Source organism: Antechinus flavipes, chromosome 1 (assembly GCF_016432865.1).
Source record: "Antechinus flavipes isolate AdamAnt ecotype Samford, QLD, Australia chromosome 1, AdamAnt_v2, whole genome shotgun sequence".
In the NCBI taxonomy this organism is placed as follows: Eukaryota; Metazoa; Chordata; class Mammalia; order Dasyuromorphia; family Dasyuridae; genus Antechinus; species Antechinus flavipes.
Window position 1 is genome coordinate 718030137 of NC_067398.1, and position 20705 is coordinate 718050841.

Sequence of the window (20705 nt, forward strand, 5' to 3'; positions counted from 1 at the left end):
AGCAAGGGTCGGCTTCAAGGTCAATCTCAAGAGGGACCATATTTATTCTTCTCAGTCGCACTACAGGAAAGTTTCAGGATTTCAGCTCAGTAGAAGGCCAAGACCTAAAAGCTTCCGTTAGAAGGGGGGCATTAGCCGGAGAGAACAGCTGCAGGAGCTGAGGTTCTGGGGTGAAGCCCGTCTGGCTCTGCCCCCAATGTGCTGTCCCTCTGATTTGTAACAAATCTGGCGTGGGGCGCAGCGTGTCCTCTCCCGAGCTAGCGGCCCTTCGGGGTCTCGGCAGCTTCCAGAGAAGTAACGGGAGGTCTTTCCCCTGGTCTGGGGCCGCTCGGCCTGGGAGCCCCTGCCCGGACTAGGTTGGGCACGTACTCCGGCTGCGGTCACTGACGGGAACTAGGCTTTCAGTCCTTGCTTTTGCTGGAGCGTCTGCCATCCAGCTTTGCTCCCAAGCCCAGTGGCGTCACTGGCTGTGCCCTTTTGGTCTTCCCTTGGTCTATCGGTGTTCCTGTCCAGTAGCAGTGGAGGGTGCTGCCCGCCGACCGCGGCCTGGCGCCATTTCTAGTGTTGGACTCGCTGGGCGAAGATTGTGCCCGTGTGCCAGGAGCTGTTGTTAAGGACAGGAGGGAGCAGCTCCCTCTGGGGTCCCAGGTGGAGGGGGGCCCAGGCTTGGCCACCCACCCTCCCATGTCTTAAAGCCATTGATGTGCTTGAGGACTGAGCTTGGGAGGTGAGGTGTCCACAGGGAGCTGCGGGTTATCGCCGCTTTTCCTTAGTGGGCTTTCCTTGTTTCAGCAGTTGGGCAGCGTGGGGGAAGGAGGCCGAGGGCCCGGGCTCTGCGCATGTGCCGGCTTCCTTTTCCATTTATGTCTCTGCAGCGTCCCTGTTTTCTAATTGCTGGGGAGCTACAAGGGGGCACTTGCGGTTGGGAAGACCTGAGTTCAAATTCAGCCTCAGATCTTGACTAGCCACACGGTCCTTAAACTCTGTTTCCTCATCTATAAAATAGGGACGTAAAAGTACTGGTGTCTCGGGTGATGCCTAGAAAGTGCAAACAGACCTTAGGGTGCTGTTAAACACGAGCCCTTGTTGTTAATAGTAAATGTTGTTGCTTCATATTTGGTAAATGAAATGTAAACCAGTCTGTTAGCTGGCGTTTCTATGGGCTGGGCACGTGCCAGGCTCTGGGGGCACAAAGAATGGCAAGAACCAGACCCTGCTCCGAGAAGGTTGATGATCTAATGGAGGGACATCTTGCAAAATGGGGTGGCACAAATGGTTGGAACTTGGCTGAGGAGGACTTGGCAAGGCTTCCTGCAGAAGATGGGATGTCTGCTGAGACTGGCAGCTGGAAGATGGGACCAAGAGGTGCCATGAGGAGGGAGGGCATCCTCTGTGTGGGAAGCCGCCAAAAGCAGGGACACAGGGAGAAGGGGCTCCGTGTTACGGGAGGGAAGGTGTGAGAAGCCTTTGAAAGCGACACAGGATTTCATGTTTGATCCTGGAGTGATAGGGTACGCTGTCTTATTGAAGTGGCTGTGGTCAGGTGGGTCTGCTGAGCAGAAGGTGGGCTGGAATGGGGAGGGATGGGGAGCAGCAGACCCCTTCCTCGGCAGCCTCTGCCATTCTTTAGGCCGGAGGGGATGGGGCTGTGGCAAAGGGGAGTGGCGAGGGATGGGGAAGCTTACAATGTGCCTACTGAGCAAATGTCAAGGGGTTTTTTGAGGAGCTGAGAGTGGGTAAGCGGGAGGATGGGGGAACCCTTGACAGTAACAGGGAGACTTGGATGAGGAGCTTTGGGGGAAAGATGAGGCTTTTGGACCTTAAGATTCCTCCAGGAATCCACTTGGAGATGTGAGCCTGGGGCCCGGAGATCTGAGAATCGTCAGCCATGGGCGCCGATGAGATCCCCGTGAGGCAGTCTGACGCTCAGGTTCATCTGAAAAGTTTTGAGTCCCAGGTTCTGTCCTTCCCTCCCTGAGGTGAGAACCCATCTGATAGAGGCTATCCCTGCGCCCTCATGTCTGACATTTGCCTTGCTCAGCATTCAGACTCCAGTGGGTGTGTCAGGAAACGGCATTAGTGAGGGAGTCCAAGGGAGAAGAGGAGGAGGCCCAGGATGGAGCCCTAAGGGGAGACCCAGCAAAGGGGCACAGGAGAGGTAGGAGAGGGAGTCCTTAGCACCTAGAGAGGAAGGCTGATTGGCAGGGTCCAAGGCTGCAGCAGGGCCCAGGGTGGAGGGGTGAGGGTGGACACAAGGATGGAACAGAAATGCACAGAAAGGCTCAAGGGGAGCCTCCTGCTAGTCTTCTCTCTCTCCACAAGGGCAGGGCTGTGGCTGAGGAGCTAGAAGGGACCTGACCCAGGGCTTTGGAGTCCAGGATGTCTGTTGAAAGCCCGCTTCTGGTGCGTGCTCCAAATCTGCCCTGAACAGTTCACGAGCACATCTGTGAAAGGAGGGAACTTGGGCTGTGGAGCTTCCCAGGTCTCCCGGCTCACGGTCGGTGATCTTCCGCCAGTGTGAGCAGCAGGATGGCTTACCGACAGAAGCCTGGCCCTGCTTCAGACACGTACCATTTGGGACCCTGTGACTTCTGGGCCAGAGGCATCAAACCCACGCTCACGGCCACAGGCAGCCAGTAACGCTCCTGAGTGACTCCAGAACCAGATTAAAACATTGTCAGGAAATATTTCACCAAATAAATGCAATAAAACAGCTAACATGCATTTAAAAATCAGGCCACGTGCGACCCACAGGAATCCTTAGGGCCTGAAGGTGCAAAGTTGTGCCCTGTGTTGGGAGAGGGAGTTCCCCAGAGTCGTGAAATTGTCAGCCTCGTCCCCAGTCCTGCCCGCCAGCACGGATGGGGAGCTGTCCCTGCAGTGGCCACATCCCCTTCGCTCTAGGGATGCTGTCTTCATGCTGCGGCTTCTGGGATGCTCAGTTTATGGATTGTTTACATTGTGGCTGATCGAGAATAGAGAGGCCCTGGACAAAGGAGCAGGAAGGCCTCTTAGGATACAGGCACAGGTGTCCTAAGAAAGCATTTCCTCCCTTTGCTGGCCAGTAGCTGAATTGTCAGAAAAAGAGTCCGGCTTACAGATGTTCTTCCTTTTTCATTTCCTGTCCCTGTTTTGTAGCTTTTGGGTTTTTTTTGGAGGGGCAGACAGCAGAGAAGGCCCTTTCCCCGATCCTTTAACATGTAGCATCTAGTTGTTGTGATTTGGATTTGTGGAAAGGGGAGGACCCTCTGCCGATTGCTGATGTCAGCTGCTTCGGAAAGCAGATGTTCCAGGGTTCTAGGAAATAACTCTGAGTAGTTGAATCTCACTTTTCTTCCTCCACCTCCTTCATTTTTGGTCTCGGGGTGGGGGGTGGGGGTGGGGAGGGGAATTTTCCTGGGTGATATAGTAGATGATGCCGAGAAGAAAGTTACGTCTTTTATTCCGGATGGATTCTCCATCCTCCTCCATGCTTGAGGTTCTTGGGTAGAATGGGTGGGAAGCAGCAACATGGCTTTGGAGGTGACTCATGGCTTTTCTCTTCCAGAACCCAAAGCTCAGAAGTGACTCAACATGTCCCAGTCGGGCGATAAAAAGGTAAAGTATTTTTGTTTTCTGGGTAAAGTGCATTCTGTCACTGCAAGGAAAGGACTTGTCCAGAGAAGCTCCCCACTAACTCACTAATTCTGTGAGGTCACGGTGATTCCGATGACAAAACATAGAACTTTCTGATGTATGCTGTGTCTGCAGATTATTAGAGTCATGGAGTTTCTTTTTTTCTTTAGCAGGAAGAGTTGGTGTAGGTTGGAAGATTGGGAAGATTAGGGAAAACATATTTCTTGTAGACATTTCTCAAAGAGAATGCAGGAAGCCTGGCGGTTTTTAATGAATTGATTATCTGTGTATATTGATAGCCACACACCTCTATTTGCTATTTTCAGTAATAAAGCATCCAGGTCTTTGCTCTCAGGCTGGAAGCTTCCGTCCCTATTGTTTCTGCATGGATTCCACAGGGGGGTGCAGGACCTTTTCAGTCTGAATTGGAGGAGGGAGTACAGGAAGACGGGGCTTCACATTCTGGCCCTGATGCTCAGGGGGCAGGGTGACTGGGAGCAGGCCTTTGACCCTTTCTCAGAGTCTCCTCATCTGTGACATGGAGCTTCTCATTGCCTTGCCTCCCTCAGAGAGTTGATTAAGGTGACCTTGACCCAAGGGAGAAATGCGAATCACCATTCATGTTACGGCCGCTTACCTTTGCGTGTCCCCCGTTGGGACTCGGACCAGCGGATTGCGGCTTATCAGTCGGCCATCTGTTAGAGATGACCTGGCTTCATGAAGCTGGCCCTTTTTGTTTGCAGTTTAATCACTAGAACCTCAGCAGATCTGCGATCCCTTTAAAGCCCGCTCTCCTCCACTTGGTTCCTCGGCCTTGTGGACAAAGGGCGGCTCCGGTCACATCTTCTCTCCTCAAATTGCCTTTGTTTGCTCAGGATCTGGAGGCTGTGGCCCCGAGAGGTTCACCTTCCAGCTGGGGGCAGCAGCCCAGTCCCTGAGGGTTCCTGCCTTCCCGGCTCTGTCCATGACGCCCTCCTGTCTGTCTCTCATGAGGGATTCTTGTAACCCCAGATCCTGCACCTTCACTTTTTGCAGGTGGACCCCGTAAGTGCAGTGGAGAGTTTAGATCGGGGCACCATGCCTTTATCTCCTGGGAGGAGATTGCCAGGATCCCCTTACCCGCTCACTGTTCTGGCTCCTTCACATCCAGCCAGCCGTGTCCTAGCACTCTCCTTCCTGGGTCTTGCCAGCCTCCCTCTGCTCCCCCATTGTGCCTCTGGAGCTCTTGTCGTCTTGGTGACAAATGGCATCTTCTCACTCTCCTCCATGAGCTCTCCCCGGTGGCCCTGCAGGCCCGACCATCTTGCCCTTTCTCTCTCAGCCCTGACGCTCTGGGCCAAGAGGGCCAGGAGGCGGCTGTCGCTCCCTGCCACGGCCAGCCCTCCTTCTCTGGGATGTGGTGCCCACACTTGCTGGCTCCCTCAGAGCTCTTTCATGATGTCCTGCTACACCGCATGAACTTGAGAACTCTGTGGCTGGTGTCCACATGCCCCCAGATTCTGTTTCCCCAGTGGCTCTACAGGCCATGTGGTGGTGGGATGAGTCGTGGTTGGTGAATGGAGCAGGGAGAGCTGGGGGTGGGCACTGAGGTGACTGGGGGTGGGGAGAGCCTTGGGAAGGCTGGCAGGGGAAGGTGGGCACGAGACAGGTGCGGCCCCTGGGCCGGAGCTTACGCCCCGCCCCCTCTGAGGGGCCCGGGCTTGGCTGGGGGGCTGCCCACTCACATGACAGGTGGAATGAGTGTCCCTAGGACCACTGTGACAGTCCCCCTCATCACTGACCTCCATGTGCCGGTACATCGTGTCCTCCTAATTAATTCAGAACCTTCTTTTCCAGCTTCCTTCGGAGACAGCGAGCTACGTGGGATTTGCTAATCTGCCCAACCAGGTGCACAGGAAGTCGGTCAAGAAGGGGTTTGAATTCACCCTCATGGTGGTCGGTGAGCAGCCTTCCTTATTTGACTCCAGGGGCTTCTGCTTTAAGTGAGAGTAAAAGTGCACACTTAGGTTCTGTCCTGATTAGAACAAAACTTAATGCGAGACTTGATAATGTCAGGGAGACTTTGCTGACACTGCTGAGCTGGGGCCGGTTTCCTTGAGGGTCTGGCCTTCCAGACGACTCCTTTATTCAACTGACACTTAGCCTGGGTCCTCTTACTCATCGAGAAACAAGTGTCGAGAAGCTTTAGTCATGCGTTAGGCCTTTGCTAAGGAGAAAGGTTGGGGAGTGGGGGGAAGCAGTGGCTGCCCTCAGGGGGCTTTCATCTGGATGGGGGAGACCACGTGTGCACACCCAGAATTCTAGGGGCCTCGGGGAAGGACAGCGCAGGCCCTGAGTGGGGGAGATGTCTGGGGGCCTGGGTGACCTTGGCCTGGGGGACAGAGCGACCTCGGTCTGGGGGCCTGGGCGACCTCGGTCTGGGGGCTAGAGCGACCTCGGTCTGGGGGCCAGGGCGACCTCAGTCTGGGAGTCAGAGTGACCTCGGTCTGGGGGCCAGAGCGACCTCAGTCTGGGAGTCAGAGTGACCTCGGTCTGGGGGCCAGAGCGACCTCAGTCTGGGAGTCAGAGCGACCTCGGTCTGGGGGCCAGGATGACCTCGGTCTGGGGGCCAGGGCGACCTCAGTCTGGGAGTCAGAGTGACCTCGGTCTGGGGGCCAGAGGGACCTCGGTCTGGGGGCCAGGGTGACCTTGGTCTGGGGGCCAGGGTGACCTCGGTCTGGGGGCCAGGGTGACCTCGGTCTGGGAGTCAGAGTGACCTCGGTCTGGGGGCCAGAGGGACCTCAATCTGGGAGTCAGAGTGACCTTGGTCTGGGGGCCAGGGTGACCTCGGTCTGGGGGCCAGAGGGACCTTGGTCTGGGGGTCAGGATGATCTCGGTCTGGGAGTCAGAGTGACCTCGGTCTGGGGGCCAGAGCGACCTTGGTCTAGGGGCCTGGCAGTGCAAACAGCGGGAGGTGAGAGATGGCAGCAAGCGCGCAGACAGGCTGAGAAGGCGAGAAGTGACCGATGCATTGGTGTAGGGTCCGGGGGCTCGTCTGACCTCGTCTCCACTGAGCGTCTCCCTTCATGCATGTGGTGGATTGGGGGTGCCTGGTGCCGCGTGGAGAGGCTCTGGGGACGCTTCACACAGGGAGGTTATGGCTGGTTCTCCGAGGGCCATCCTGGCTGACCAGGGAAGGGATGTGTCTGTTGTGAGGTGGGTCTCGGAGGGGTCCAGGAAAAGGGGCTGTGGGAAATTTAAGAAGAAGAGGGCAGGTTGCATGGAGGAGGCGCCATCGAGGGGAACCTTGACTGGAGGAGGCAGTTGGGGAGGGGGTGTTTATTCCAGGTGTGAGGGAGCAGAGGTAGAGAGAGGGGCTGGGAACAGAGAGAATGGCTTGACTGGGAGCCTGAAGATGGGGAAGGGGCTGGGGGAGGGAGGGCTGGTGCGCGGTTACTTGAGGAAGGTCTCGGATGTCGGGGCCAGGAGGGGACACGGCAGAGGAGGCCGGTGATGACGGGGCAGGGCTTGCAGAGTTGGTGCTGGAGCGGAGAGACAGGGCAGGCGGGAGGCCCAGACGTGCTGGGACCTCAGCGAGGCCGTTGTCTCCCCCTCGCCTGGGCCGGAGGGTCCGAAGGCAGAGTTAGGTCTGAAGCCCGACTACAGCTGAGGAGTCAGGGAGCTGGTTGGCCATTAACAATGGAATGATCACAGCCGCGAGATCCTTGGGGGGGACACAGCCTGGCCCCGCGCTCGATCCTGCAGGAGAAGAGTTCTCGCGGCCGAGGCCGCCTGGGCCGAGCCTTCGCTCTGCTTGATGTTGGGTGGGGGCCCCTCAGTCGGCTGTGGTGGCTCGGGAGACCCGGGGCCGGAGGGGCTGGGCGTCCGGCAGCCTTGTCTGACCTCTGACCGGTGACCCTGCGGCCACTGCTCTGCAGCTCGGCGTGGGGCCTTTATCTCCGTCCCAGCGGCTCTCCGAGCTCAGCGAAATAAAGGGAGAGTCCGGAGGAAGGGCACGGCGGGTGCTTCCATCTGTCCTGGCCACTGTGGGACGAGGGAGGGCGCTTTCCCCAGCTGACGGACGCCCAGAAGGGCCGGTGGGGCCGGGGTCGCGTTGGCTGCCCGGCCCTTTGGCTGCCTCTTGGCTGGATTCAGAGCCTTGTTTCCTGGGATGCCGGCCTGACTTTGTGCCCCCGCCCGAGCTGCCTTCTGGCCCTCCCACTGGCCCTGGCTCCTGGTAACCGGGGACTGTCAGGGACTGCCCGGCCCCTTGGGCCTCCTCCCTCCTGGAGCACCTTTCTCAGGTGAGGATCAGGGCGTCTCGCGAGGCCTCCTGGGCCGGGGGCTCCCAGTCTGTGCTTCGGGGATCTGGGGGGATTCTGCCCGTCTGGCCCGGCTTCCAGCCCTCGTGTCTCTGTGTGTGGGGGGGAGGGAAGGGGGGCCTGGGCGCCGGCGGAGAGAGCACCGAGAAATTCGGGGCAGGGGCCAGCTGGGGGACCTCGGGCTCTGCTTCCAGACAGGGAGTCGTCGGGGTCAGACCCCCAGAGCTCCCACGTGGATAGCTTGCTTCCCCTCAGCCACCCTGGGAGGGAGAGGCCGTCATTGTCCCCATTTTATGGAGGGCGAAGCTGAGGCAAACAGTGAGGTTGTTGGGGTCTAGCTTTGGGGAACCTAAATGAAATTAGGGTTAAGGTCTAGTGGCAGGTTTGGGTACAGATTCGGCGCAAGGGGGTCTAGTAGCGGCGCGAGTTCCCAATAAAAGCATTTACTGGCCCGGAGAGCTAGATTGATAAAAGAGGTTTATTATTGGATAAGCAAAGTTAAAGTGTAGGAGAAGGTAGAGATAAGGAGGGCACTGGACAGAGGGTCCAGTGGACAGAGGGTCCTCACATGGTAGCCATGTTTGGAATCTCTGCCAAGAGGGGTTCCCAGCGTGGCCTTTTTATAATAGGAGACTTAGCTCGAGGGGCTTTCGGGTGTAGCCCCAAAGTCGGCTCAGATCCGGGTGGGGCTGGGAACAGGTCAGATCTTCTATTGGAATTCAAAGGGACCAGGATTTGTGAGTTAAAGGGCAATTTACGTATTAACTAGGAGAGGCTGGGAATCTAGAAAGGAAGCTTTCCCGCATCATTGTGACTTGCTCAGGTCGTGCAGCCAGTAAGTGTCAGAGGCCAGACTTAAAGTCAGTTTTCCTGACCCCAAGCCCGGGGCCTGCAGCGTGTGGGCGAGACTGGCCCGAGCTGCCCTCGTGTCCCAGGCGTTCTCCCTTCACCTGGGGAGGCCCGCGGCAGATGGGCGGCACCGTGACGGCATCTCGTGCTCCCTGGCCAGGAGCGTTTATGAAGCACCTGCTGTGTGCGATGCCCGAGTGCTGGGGGAGCTTAAGCAGGCTCAGAGCCCTCCGAGGGGCCGCGGTCCCACCCCCCACCCTGGCTGCCGCCGGGGCACGGACCCGGAGCTCCCAGCGGTCTGCGTCTCTCTGGCCACAGCGCAGCCCAACGGGGAGGCGAGTCTGGCCCCCCTGAGGCTCTCGGGAGGTGCCATCCCCACACCAGACGCCTCGGGCAGGGCCTGCTGCCCTAGGGGAGACCCAGAGGGCCAGGCCCGGGGCGTTTATGCGGGTGCGTCCTGAGGACGTGGGGGCACGTGGAGAAGCCTCTCTGGGGCCATGAGCCTGAGCCAGACTGGGGCCTGCCAGGCCGAGGAGGCTGGGCACAGAGCCCCCGGGGGAGCAGCTGCTGGTTCTTTCTCGGGGGCCTTGCTTCGGAGACCAGGCAAACACGGCTCATCCCCAGTTCTGACAAACAGGCCGGGGGTCCCGGGCGAGCTCGCTGCCGGGGCGGCTCCAGGAGTGACGGACGCGCTTCCTCTGCCCCACGCGGGCTCCAGAGGCGGATCCCGGACATGTTTTGAGCCGAATTAGGGGGTGAGCTCGGCCCCGGGCCTGGGGAACCGGCGCCCGCCCTGCTCCCCAGAGAAAGCGAACGGACGAGGGCACCTCGGGGGCTCAGGCGGAGGAGAGCAGACAGCGGGTCCCAGGGCAGAGCGGGCCGGGCAGTGAGCTCCGCGTCCCCGGGAGCCCCAGGTCGGGGAGGACAGAGGGAGTTCCCGCTCAGGCCTGGCCCTTGGAACCCCCCCTCTGAGGTCCCTCCCGGCTCCGGGGGTCTGGGATCTGTTTGTACCTTGTCCTGAATCAGAGGAAGTCTGCGGCCCGTTTGTGTGAGGTGGTTTATAAAAAGCAATCAAAGCTGGGTTTGATTTCCTGCTGGGCAGAGCCGGGCAGGGAGACTTCAAAGCCCGCGGCGAGGGCGCACGTGAGAGATGGGGCTTCTGCGTGTGCTGGGACGGCCGGACTCCCCTCCCCCGGCCCGGGAGCCCCGCCCGGCGCTCTGCAGGGCCCAGCAGGGGCCCGGGGCTGGCCTTGGGCGCTTTGATCTCCCCCCTCGGTGCCGGGAAAGGCCCCTGTTGGCTCCCTGGGGCAGGGCTTGGGGGGCTACGCCGGGTCACTCGGGCTAGAGCAGCGCCCTGAAGCCCTGCTTTTACTTCCAGGTGAGTCTGGCTTGGGAAAGTCCACCTTGATCAACAGCCTCTTCTTGACGGATCTGTACCCGGAGCGGTACATTCCTGGCGCCGCAGGTACGTGGGGGGCCCGAGGGGAGGGCGGGGCTGAGCCCTTCCCGGCGCTGAGCTGGCCACTAGTCAGGCCAGGTCCCCACGTGTTCCTGCGTGCGCCTGGTGCGTGTGTGAGTGTGTGTGAGAGAGTGTGCACGTGCGCATGTGTGTGTGCGTGTGTGTATGTGCGTGTGTGTGTAAGAGTATGCGTGTGTGTGTGTGAGAGTGTGCGTGTGTGAGTGTGTGTATGTGCGTGTGTGTGTAAGAGTGTGCGTGTGTGCGTGTGTGTGTGAGAGTGTGCGTGTGTGTGAGTGAGTGTGTGTGAGAGTGTGCACGTGTATGTGTGTGTGTGAGTGTGTGTGAGAGTGTATGTGTGCGCATGTGTGTGTGTGAGAGTGTGTGTGAGAGAGTGTGCACGTGCACGTGTGTGTGTGTGTGTGTGAGAGTGTGTGTGTAAGAGTGTGCGTGTGTGTGTGTGAGTGTGTGTGTGTGCACGCTCCGGGGGACGGCCCACCGTGGGCAGAGGCTCCTGGCAGAGGCCCGGTGGGCACTGTTGGGCGCTGTCAGGGGAGCCCCTCAGGAGCACAGAACCCCGGACAGTCCAGAGGACACACCTTTGGCCTTTTTTTTTTTTTTTTTTTTTTAACAATTCACTAAGTGTCGAGACTGAACTTGAACTCCCTGGCCCCCCATGCCCTCTGCTCTTGAGGAGCTGGCAAGACCCCCCCCTCCCCTTCCCCTGGTGGTCTGCTAGAAAGGCTGGGGCCTGCAAAGGGGCGTGTCTGGGTGGGCTTCCTGCAGCGGCTGAGCAGAGCGACCCCCGCTCCTGGAGCACTGGCCGACCATCATGCTCGGTCCCTGCTCCGTCGCCTCTTGTGATGCTCCCGCTCCCACCGAGCAGACGGTACACCCGGGTCACCAGGATGTGCAGTAGAGAGGGGGCCTGGAGGCTGTAAGGCCTGAATTCCAATCCTGGATGACCGTGCACTGATCTTCCCCTCTCTGGGCCTCAGTTTCCCCATCTGTCTATGGCTTGGCGAGGATCCAGCGAGTGCTCATGGAGCACTCTGCACCCTTAAAGAAACCTTCCCCCTGCGGGGATCAGTGGGGCTCTCGGGCTCAGCCTGAAGTGGGCAGGGCCGTCGGCCTCCCGCTCCCGGAGGCTCTGCCCGCTCGGCCGGTCTGGAGGCCGGACTCCTTCAGGGCCCCTTGTTTCCTGCTGAGGCTCTGGGGCCGGGGCCCACCCTGGGGCTCTGCCGGGGCCTGCGGGGATCGGCTCTCAGCCCCTTCGTCTTGGCGGGGAAGCGAGACTTGGGCTGTTTTCTTTTCAGAAAAAATTGAGAGAACGGTTGAGATCGAAGCGTCCACGGTGGAGATCGAGGAGCGAGGAGTGAAACTCCGGCTGACGGTGGTCGACACGCCGGGATACGGAGACGCCATTAACAGTCAGGACTGGTACGTGTGCTGGGGCTCGGGGGCGCCCGTCCCGGCCGCAGAGAGTCCGGCTTCCCCGGGGCAGAGCGCGCCGGCTTTGGGGCCCGGGCTCGGCGGCTCCCGGCCCACCTGGACCCCCTCGGCCTCTCCCCCGAGCTCTCCTTCCGCCAGATGGGCGGCCCGGCCATGGCGCCCAACTAGCGAGTGGGTGAAGAGCAATCGCTGATGAAAGTGGAGACTCAGGGGGCCTCTGTCAGGTGGCGGCCTTCGGAGCCCTCCCCGGGGCTCGCCAGGGGCTGTGGGGGCTGCCGGCCTGGGGGCCTGCGGCGCTCGGGAGACAGTGGCAGCGTTGGGCCCAGGACCAGCCAGTCAGACAAGCTGCTCTGAGCTTTTATTAAGTGCCCACTGTATGCCAGGCGTAGTGCGGGAGGTACAGGAACAGAAACGGAGCAGGCTCTGCTCTGCAGGAGGACGTGCACACAAACACTCACACATGCACTCACACTCTCACATACACCCACAGACACACACACACTCACACACACACACACTCTCACACACTCACACCCTCACTCACAGATAGTTCTGTACCCACTGCAGAGCAGTCCGGCCCAGAGCAGCCATGGCAGGGAAGGCATGAACAGCCCGCGGCTCCCGAGGCCCCCGTGCCAGGGGCCCCTGCGCTCAGTGCGTCAGGAAGCAGGGGGCCCCAGAGGGAGGGGGAGGGGGTGGCCGGCGTGTCACAGGGAGCGCCGGGCACGTGATCCCCACTTGAGTTCCCAGCGGCCTGGGAGGGGCTCTCACTGTGCCCATTGTACAGGGGAGGGAAGGAGACCCAGGGGGGAAAGGCTCGCTAGGTCTCCTGGCCTGGGGCTCTGTGCCACGAGCTGCCCCACACAGGAATTAGTCGTCAATGCCAGAGAAGGACCTAGAGACAAGAGCTCCCTGACCTTGACCCCGATGGGTCAGCCTTGCACCACGACCGCCGGGTGGGGCCGGGGAGACGGGGAGGCCATGGACGGGCTCCGTGAAGGCAGAGTGAGGGAGACGGAGTCCAGGAGAGGCCCAGGGCTGCCTCCACTGCGGCAGGGAAGCCTGGAGGGACGTCCTGGGGCCTTGGGGTGCGGGCCGTGAGGGCCGGACAAGCTCGGCCCTGAGGGGGACGGCTGGCGCTTCTGCAGCTGCTCCCAGCAGGCCTCGGGGCGGGCAGGGCAGCATTGCCTCTGAGGACCACAGGCCTTGGGCCCCTCGCGTGGAAGGACCGGAGCCAGCTCCTTGTGGCCTCTCACCGCTCCCTGTCATCTTAGAGCCAGGGGCGCTGCCAGGAGGGTGGCCTTTGGAAGTGGGGAGTGAGGGGAAGGGAGAGGAGGGCACAGGATGGCACTGCCCACCTGGCACCAGCCGTTTAACCAGCCTACGGGCCACTAGTCGCCATCTCAGGCGGCTCCCGCTGCTGCTGAAGGGGCTGACCCGGATTATTTCCTAATAACGAGGGTGGCTCGGTGGCCTGGGGGCTTTAATTTCTGCTTGGAAAGTGAGTCCCTGCCCAGCTGCCCCCGGACAGGCCGCTTCCCCACGTGCTGGGCGGTCCCTCAGGCAGGAATGGCCCGGCCCGGGCCTGCAGCGTCAGCACTGGGAGCGCGTCCAAGGGCCGGGGGGGCCGCGAGCCCGTGACCTCTCTGCCTCTCTGTTTGCCGCGGCAGCTTCCTCTGAAGCAGATGTCTGCGCTGGGGGAGAGGGGCCGGGCAGGAAAATGTGGGGAGGGTCAGGGGGAAGGGCAGCCTTGTGGCTCTGGGGGTCCGAGCAGCGCGCCCGCTCTCCCGCGCCTCTGTCCTGGGCCTCCCGGCGCCTTGAGCCACCAGTGCCAGGCTGAGCAGGGCCCGACAAGGCCGTCGCCGCATCCCGAGAGCCCCTTCCCTAAGTGCCCCCGCGGGTCCCCGGCCTTCAGAGGGCGCCGGGAGGGGAGAAGGCTCTCGGGGCTGACCGGGACCCCGTGAGCCACGGCACCCCCTGCTTAGCGGCAGCTGTGGGGGCAGTGCCTCCGAGCCCCCCTGTGCGAATAAGGGGGCGTCTCTCGGGGCTGGCTTGTGTCCTTAGGGCCCCAGGCCGAGCTTCCCCCTCAGCAGGGCCTTAGCGGGGTTCTCACAGGCGGTCAGCGGCCGTGATCGTCGGGGCCTCAGTCACACTTATTTTTCGTTGGGAAATTTAACTCCTGAAAGTGCGTCCCCGTGGCCGCTCTCCCCGTCCCCTCTCAGCGGCCCGTGTGTCGGCGTCACTTTGCGCCTGGTACGGCTGGGACAAGGACGCCCTTGTTTCCTCGTCTCTGGTCCTCTAGAAGGGGCACTCGTGGCCCCAGCTCTGCACTGTCTGTTCCATCCTCTCCTCTGCGTGTCGGACACCTGGGGTGAGGACAGCTGTCCTCCAAGCACCCGTCTGTGCTCCTGCAGGGAGGATGCATCCCATCACCTCCTCCGGGAGCATTCCTCCCTCCTCCCTTTGTCCATCTGTGCTCCTGCAGTGAGGGCTCATCTCATCACCCGCCCCAGGAGCACTCCCCTGCCATGTCCATCTGTGCTCCTGCAGTGAGGGCACATCTTGTCACCTACCCCGGGAGCACTGCTCCCTGTGTCTGTCCATACTCCTGCAGTGAGGGTGCATCCCATCACCCGCCCCAGGAGCACTCCCCTGCCATGTCTGTCTGTGCTCCTGCAGTGAGGGCACATCTTGTCACCTACCCCGGGAGCACTGCTCCCTGTGTCTGTCCGTACTCCTGCAGTGAGGGTGCATCCCATCACCCGCCCTGGGAGCACTCCTCCCTCCTCCCTGTGTCCATCTGTGCTCCTGCAGTGAGAGCATCTCCCATCACCCGCCCTGGAAGCACTCCTCCCTCCTTCCTGTGTCCATCTGTGCTCCTGCAGTGAGGGCTCGTCCCATCACCCGCCCTGGAAGCACTCCTCCCTCCTTCCTGTGTCCATCTGTGCTCCTGCAGTGAGAGCACCTCCCATCACCCACCCTGGGAGCACTCCTCCCTCCTTCCTGTGTCCATCGGTGCTCCTGCAGTGAGGATGTGTCCCATCACCCGCTCTGGGAGCACTCCCCCGTGTCCATCCGTGCTCCTGCGTGAGGGCTCATCCTTCACCGCCCCGGGAGCACCCGGCTGTCTCTCTCCTCCCCATCTCCTACAGTGTCAGGCAGGTGGTGATGGGCTTCCCGAGGCTGGGCCTGGGATGGCGGTCAGTCAGCAAGCACTTATTAAGCGCCTAGTGGGAAAGCAAACGCAGGCAAAGAGAAAGCCAGTCCCTGCCCTCGAGGAGCTTCCGTTCCAATGGGGAGACGGTGCAGAAAGGGGCTGGGGGCTGGGCTGGGGGCCCCCCTTCAGGGGTGGTTCCCAGGGGCTGCGGGGACTTCCGTGGTGTGAGTTCCAGGCCATGAGGGGACGTCTGCAGGAGGGCGTAGGTCTGGGCCGTTCCCTGGGCCGGGCCCATCGCCTCCCTCGGGGAGAGGACACAGGTCGGCGGGGGCTGCTTGTTGTCAGGTTGTTCTCACTGAACCCCCTGGTCTCCTGGCCGCCCTGGCCCACGTGTGGCCACCTCTCAGGGGTAGGACCCCAACATTAGGGCAGCTTCCTGGGAGGGGTCGGTGTGGCGCAGACGGGCCTGGTGGGTCTCCCATGGCTCTGGGAAGGCTGAGCGCTGGGAGAAGAGTCCCCGGGGGGCGTTTCATTGGCCCCTGGAGCTGGCGAGGGCCCACGCCACCGATTTCAGAGCAGGAGGTGGCCTGGGGAACGTGGCCCGGGCTGTAGGTGCGGCCCTGGGTTCTCTTTTACTGATGGACGCGGCTTCTGGGCTGGGGGAGCTCGGCGGGGATGGGCCCAGAGCTTGGGGCATTTCTTTGTGGGAATGGGTGCCTCCTGCCCTTTGAACTCCTCCCGCCCGCAGTCTGAATGGGCCCCTGGCCAGCTCCCTCCCTTGTCGGCATTCAGCCCGCTTCCTCCCTCTCAGGGGTCACAGCTGCCCCCGTCCTGCTCCTCGGGTGCCCTCGATTGAGAACTGGCTGCTTTGTGGCCTGCGACCGTCGCCGCTTAGTGAACGATGGGATCCCTCGGTGGGAGGGCCTGGGAAATGGGGGTGTGGAAAAGCACTGGGCGTCTGAGCTCGCTCCGCGGTACCCTGGCCCTTTTCTCTCAGTCGTACGGTCCCGCTCTTCTCTGAAGTTCCTCCTGGGGCTCTGGTGCCGCCCGTGCCCACCCAGCCCATGCCTCTCTCTCGCCCCCCAGCTGACTTCCGCTCTCGCTCTGAGGGGGCCGCGCTGCTGCGGAGCGCCCCGGGGGATGCCTACGCTGAAAAGATGGCTCTGCCATTGGGGGCCAGCCGTCGTGGTCCTCCTCAGCCGCGGGCCCTGAGACATCCCTGCTGTCGTCTCCATCAGGGCTCGTGAGGGTCACCTCCCCACCTCCCCACCTCCCCAAATCCTCAGCACTTTCATCAATTGGAGAATAAACTGCAGCTGAATCAGAATTGTTTTTTAAAACCCCAATGAGTGCTTCATGTTAACTGAAGAGCTGAGCTTTTGTGGGGCTGATGCTGGTTATTTCTAGCTGACCCTCCTGGGCCTGACCCCCAGTGACCTTCCCTGCAGCACAGCCTCATTATCTGGGCAGAAGAGGTGCTTCATCAGTGCTGATTGCATAGGGAGTGCCTGTGGCATCCCTATTTTACAGATGAGGAAACTGAGGCTGGAGAGGAGATGGCTGGGACTCGCGGCCAGTCACGCCACCTCTCAGTCTCAGGCTCTTCCTGTGTGTGATGGGCGCAGGGACCAGCTCCTCTCGGAGCTGCCGGGACAAGCGTGACGGTGCCGGGCCAGGGTTGAAGGCTCCTGCCTCTGAGCCCGGCTCCGCCTTTGTGAGCCCGTCTGCGTCCGGATTCGGCTGCAGCTGCCCTTTAGCCTCCACATCAGCGGCCTGTGGGACCCGGCTGGTAATGAGGGGATGCTCGGATTTGTCATCGTCAGAGCTGGTCCGGTTTCCCCCCCACCTCTCCCCTCACTGTGTTGTCTCGGCACGGAGCTGATCTCTCTCCCCACGGAGACGCCCGCCTGTTACTGCCCCGCAGCCCCGTGGTGGTAGGAGGCTCTGGCCCAATGGGCAGCGCTCCAGTTCACCAGCTGAGGCGTGGGCCGGAGGGCTTTTAATCCTGGGCCTGTGGCTCCATGATGCTGTGCCAATGGAATGCAATTTGGGGGCTGGTGGTTCTGAGCGTTCATTTTTCCTCCAAGAGTTTTTGTTTCCCTTTCTCCCCAGCATTATGACCCCCATTTTACGGATGAGAATTAGAGTTATTCCTTTGGGGGCTGATATTTTTCTTCTCTCACCCCACAGCTTCAAAACCATCATTTACTACATCGATAATCAGTTTGAACGGTACCTTCATGACGAGAGCGGGTTGAACAGGCGCCATATTGTGGACAACCGTGTCCACTGCTGCTTTTATTTCATCTCCCCTTTTGGTCACGGGTAAGTACGGATGGCGGAGACTTTGATCGGAGGCATTTCCTGGATTTAGTTTCCCAGCTGCCCCCCTTCCCCCCCTCCGAATGCAGAGGCAAACCCTTCTTTTCGAGAACTAGGTCATTGCAGCCGTCTGCGGCCGGCTCGAAAGCATCCTTGGGATCAGTGCCGCCTTCTGTTTGTCTGCATTCTTGGAGGAATTTGATTTCACTCTAGAGCGGGCATTGAATTATTGCTGGAATGGATGAAAATCGACAGGAAATGAGTAGTTCCTCCCAGAATCCTTTCAGCCGTGACTTAACCGTCTGAATGAATGCTTGTTGCCACCATGTGCATTTTTATCCTTTGTGGCGACCTTGAGAATGGCCCTCGCTGCTTCTGACTCTGTTAGAGCCGGGTGTCCCTCACCGGCCAAACCGCTGACATCAGTTCTTGGTTTCCTTCCAGGTTGAAGCCCTTGGATGTGGAGTTCATGAGAGCACTTCACGGCAAAGTGAACATTGTGCCAGTGATTGCCAAGGCAGACACCCTGACGCTGAAGGAGCGTGAGAGGCTGAAGCACAGGGTAGGTGCCGCGTGTGGGAAGCTGCAGGCCCGCGGCCAGCCTGGGGGCCGGAACCGTCAGCAATGGTCAGGCGGGCAGTTGGTTTCAGAGAAGATTTTAGAAATTCAATGCAGGATCACTCATAGGGAAAGTTTTATAATGAGGCCCACTGTGAGACTGAGTCGGACCCAGCTCTTTTTCAGATGCAGGTAAGATGTAGGAGTTTAATGATCCATTTAAAGAATTGGCGAGTTGTTGGATCAGTGTCTCATTGGCCATTGAGGATGTAGAAGTGGACAGTTTGATGGAAAACCTTCACGTTGGAATTGAATCTTTTCAAATGGTCAATAGTGAACTCCACGTCCACTTTTTAAATTCAGTTACATGTCAAGAAAAATTTTAGTATTCATTTTTACAAGATTTTGAATTCCAAATATGGCCCCATCCCCTCTTCTCTTCCAAAGAAGGCAGGTTGTTTGATCTAGTACTTGTGCTGTCATGTAAAACATGTTAGTCACAGTTGTTGTTTTTTTCTTTTTTTTTTTTTTAATTTTTTTTTTTTAACTTTTTATTGACAGAACCCATGCCAGGGTAATTTTTTACAGCATTATCCCTTGCATTCACTTCTGTTCTGGTTTTTCCCCTCCCTCCCTCCACCCCCTCCCCCAGATGGCAAGCAGTCCTATACATGTTAAATAGGTTACAGTATATCCTAGATACAATATATGTGTGCAGAACCGAACAGTTCTCTTGTTGCACAGGGAGAATTGAATTCAGAAGGTAGAAATAACCTGGGAAAAAAAACAAAAATGAGAGCAGTTTATATTCATTTCCCAATGTTCTTTCTTTGGGTGTAGCTGCTTCTGTCCATCCTTGATCAATTGAAATTAACTCTCTTTATCGAAGAGATCCACTTCCATCAGATACATCCTCAAACAGTATCATTGTTGAGGTATATAATGATCTCCTGGTTCTGCTCATTTCACTTAGCATCAGTTCATTTAAGTCTCACCAGTCCTCTCTGTATTCATCCCGCTGGTCATTCCTTACAGAACAATAATATTCCATAACGTTCATATACCACAATTTACCCAACCATTCTCCAATGGATGGGCATCCATTCATTTTCCAGCTTCTAGCCACTACCAACAGGGCTGCCACAAACATTTTGGCACATACAGGTTCCTTTCCCTTCTTTAGTATCTCTTTGGGGTATAAGCCCAGTAGAAACACTGCTGGATCAAAGGGGATGCACAGTTTGATAACTTTTTGAGCATAATTCCAAATCATTCTCCAGAATGGCTGGATGTGTTCACAATTCCACCAACAATGTATCAGTGTCCCAGTTTTCCCACATCCCCTCCAACATTCATCACCATCTTTTCCTGTCATCTTAGCCAGTCTGACATGTGTGTAGTGATATCTCAGAGTTGTCTTAATTTGCATTTCTCTGACCAATAATGATTTGGAACACCTTTTCATATAGGTAGGAATAGTTTCAATTTCATCATCTGAAAATTGTCTGTTTATATCCTTTGACCATTTATCAATTGGAAAAGGGCTTGATTTCTTATAAATTTGAGTCACTTCTCTATATATTTTGGAAATGAGGCCTTTATCAGAACCTTTGACTGTAAAAATGTTATTGTTTCCCTTATAATCTCGTCTGCATTTGTTTTGTTTGTACAAAAACTTTTCAATTTGATATAATCAAATTTTCTATTTTGTGGTCAATAGTGATCTCTAGTTCTTCTTTGGTCAGAAATTTCTCCCTCTTCCACAGGTCTGAGAGGTAAACTATCCTATGCTCTTCCAATTTTTTTATAATTTCATTCTTTATGCCGAGGTCATGAACCCATTTTGACCTTATCTTGGTGTATGGTGTTAAGTGTAGGTCAATGCCTAGTTTCTGCCATACTAATTATCAATTTTCCCAGCAATTTTTGTCAAATAATGCATTCTTATCCCAAAAACTGGGGTCTTTGGGTTTGTCAAACACTAGATTATTAAAGTTATTGGCTGTTTTGTCCTTTGAACCTAACCTGTTCCATTGATCAACTAGTCCATTTCTTAGCCAATACCAGATGGTTTTAGTAACTGCTGCTTTATAATATAATTTTAGATCTGGTACAGCTATGTTAGTCACAGTTGTGAAAGAAGTGACAGCAAAAAGGTGAAAATTCCATGAGAAAGATTAAAATAAGCGAGGAAAAAAACTGCTTCAATCTGCATCGCAAGTCCGTCAGTTCTCTATCTGATTGTGGAAAGCATTTTCCTTTGTGCATCCTTTGTACGTGTCTTGGGTGACCATGTGACTGAGAAGAGTTGAGTCAATCACGGTTGAGTCACGTATGGTGTCGTTGTACCTGTGTACGGTGTTTTCCTGATTCTGCTCACGTCACTTTGCAGCAGTTCGCATCCGTGTCCATTTCTTCATTTTGATTTTGTGTGGTGGAGGTGGCCTGGAGGTTGGGTTTTAAATAGATTGGGATGGGGAGGAAGGGTTTCCCGGGCCTTGGGTGTGTGTGAGCAAAGGGTCGGCAGCAGGGGACCTGGGTGTGACGCCTTGTTGCCGTGACACGTTGGGCGGGAATCTCGGCTCAGCTCGGCCCGAGTTTCCTTCTCTATCAGTTGAATGGGATGCTACATTACAGACTACCTCACGAAGGAGCCGGGGATAAAGAATCTAAAGTGCGACAGAAATAGAAGATATTAATGTGATAACATTGCTCGACGGCTCTTATTTACAAAATTTTTTACAGGAAATAATCTGTTACAATCGGCTTCCTTCTCTGTTCACATCAATCCTTCGTGATGCCTTGATTAGGCTGCTAGACCTCCTGGTGGATGGAGCTCTGGATGAGGAGTCAGGAAAATCCAAGGTCCACTCTTGCCTCTGGCACTCTGTAGCCCTGTGCCCCTGGGCATCTGACCTTTCTCAGACCCAATGTCTTCATTTGTAGACCATCATCTCGCTTACAGGCTTGTTGTGAGTTAATAAGCATAGAGCAC

The 20705-nt window shown here is 57.7% G+C and overlaps 1 protein-coding gene across 2 annotated transcripts in view; it reads left to right on the forward strand.

Moving 5' to 3' along the window:
• The window catches only part of LOC127545738 (septin-2), a 108703-nt gene that overhangs the window by 14269 nt on the left and 73729 nt on the right, over positions 1–20705 (forward strand). For both annotated transcript variants that reach the window (XM_051973207.1, XM_051973206.1), the window contains exons 2-7: positions 3548–3597; positions 5452–5554; positions 10144–10230; positions 11538–11661; positions 17021–17155; positions 17597–17714. In XM_051973207.1, coding sequence (XP_051829167.1) covers positions 3574–3597; positions 5452–5554; positions 10144–10230; positions 11538–11661; positions 17021–17155; positions 17597–17714 — 591 coding nt within the window. In that variant the 5' untranslated portion in view covers positions 3548–3573. The remainder of the gene's footprint in view (positions 1–3547; positions 3598–5451; positions 5555–10143; positions 10231–11537; positions 11662–17020; positions 17156–17596; positions 17715–20705) is intronic.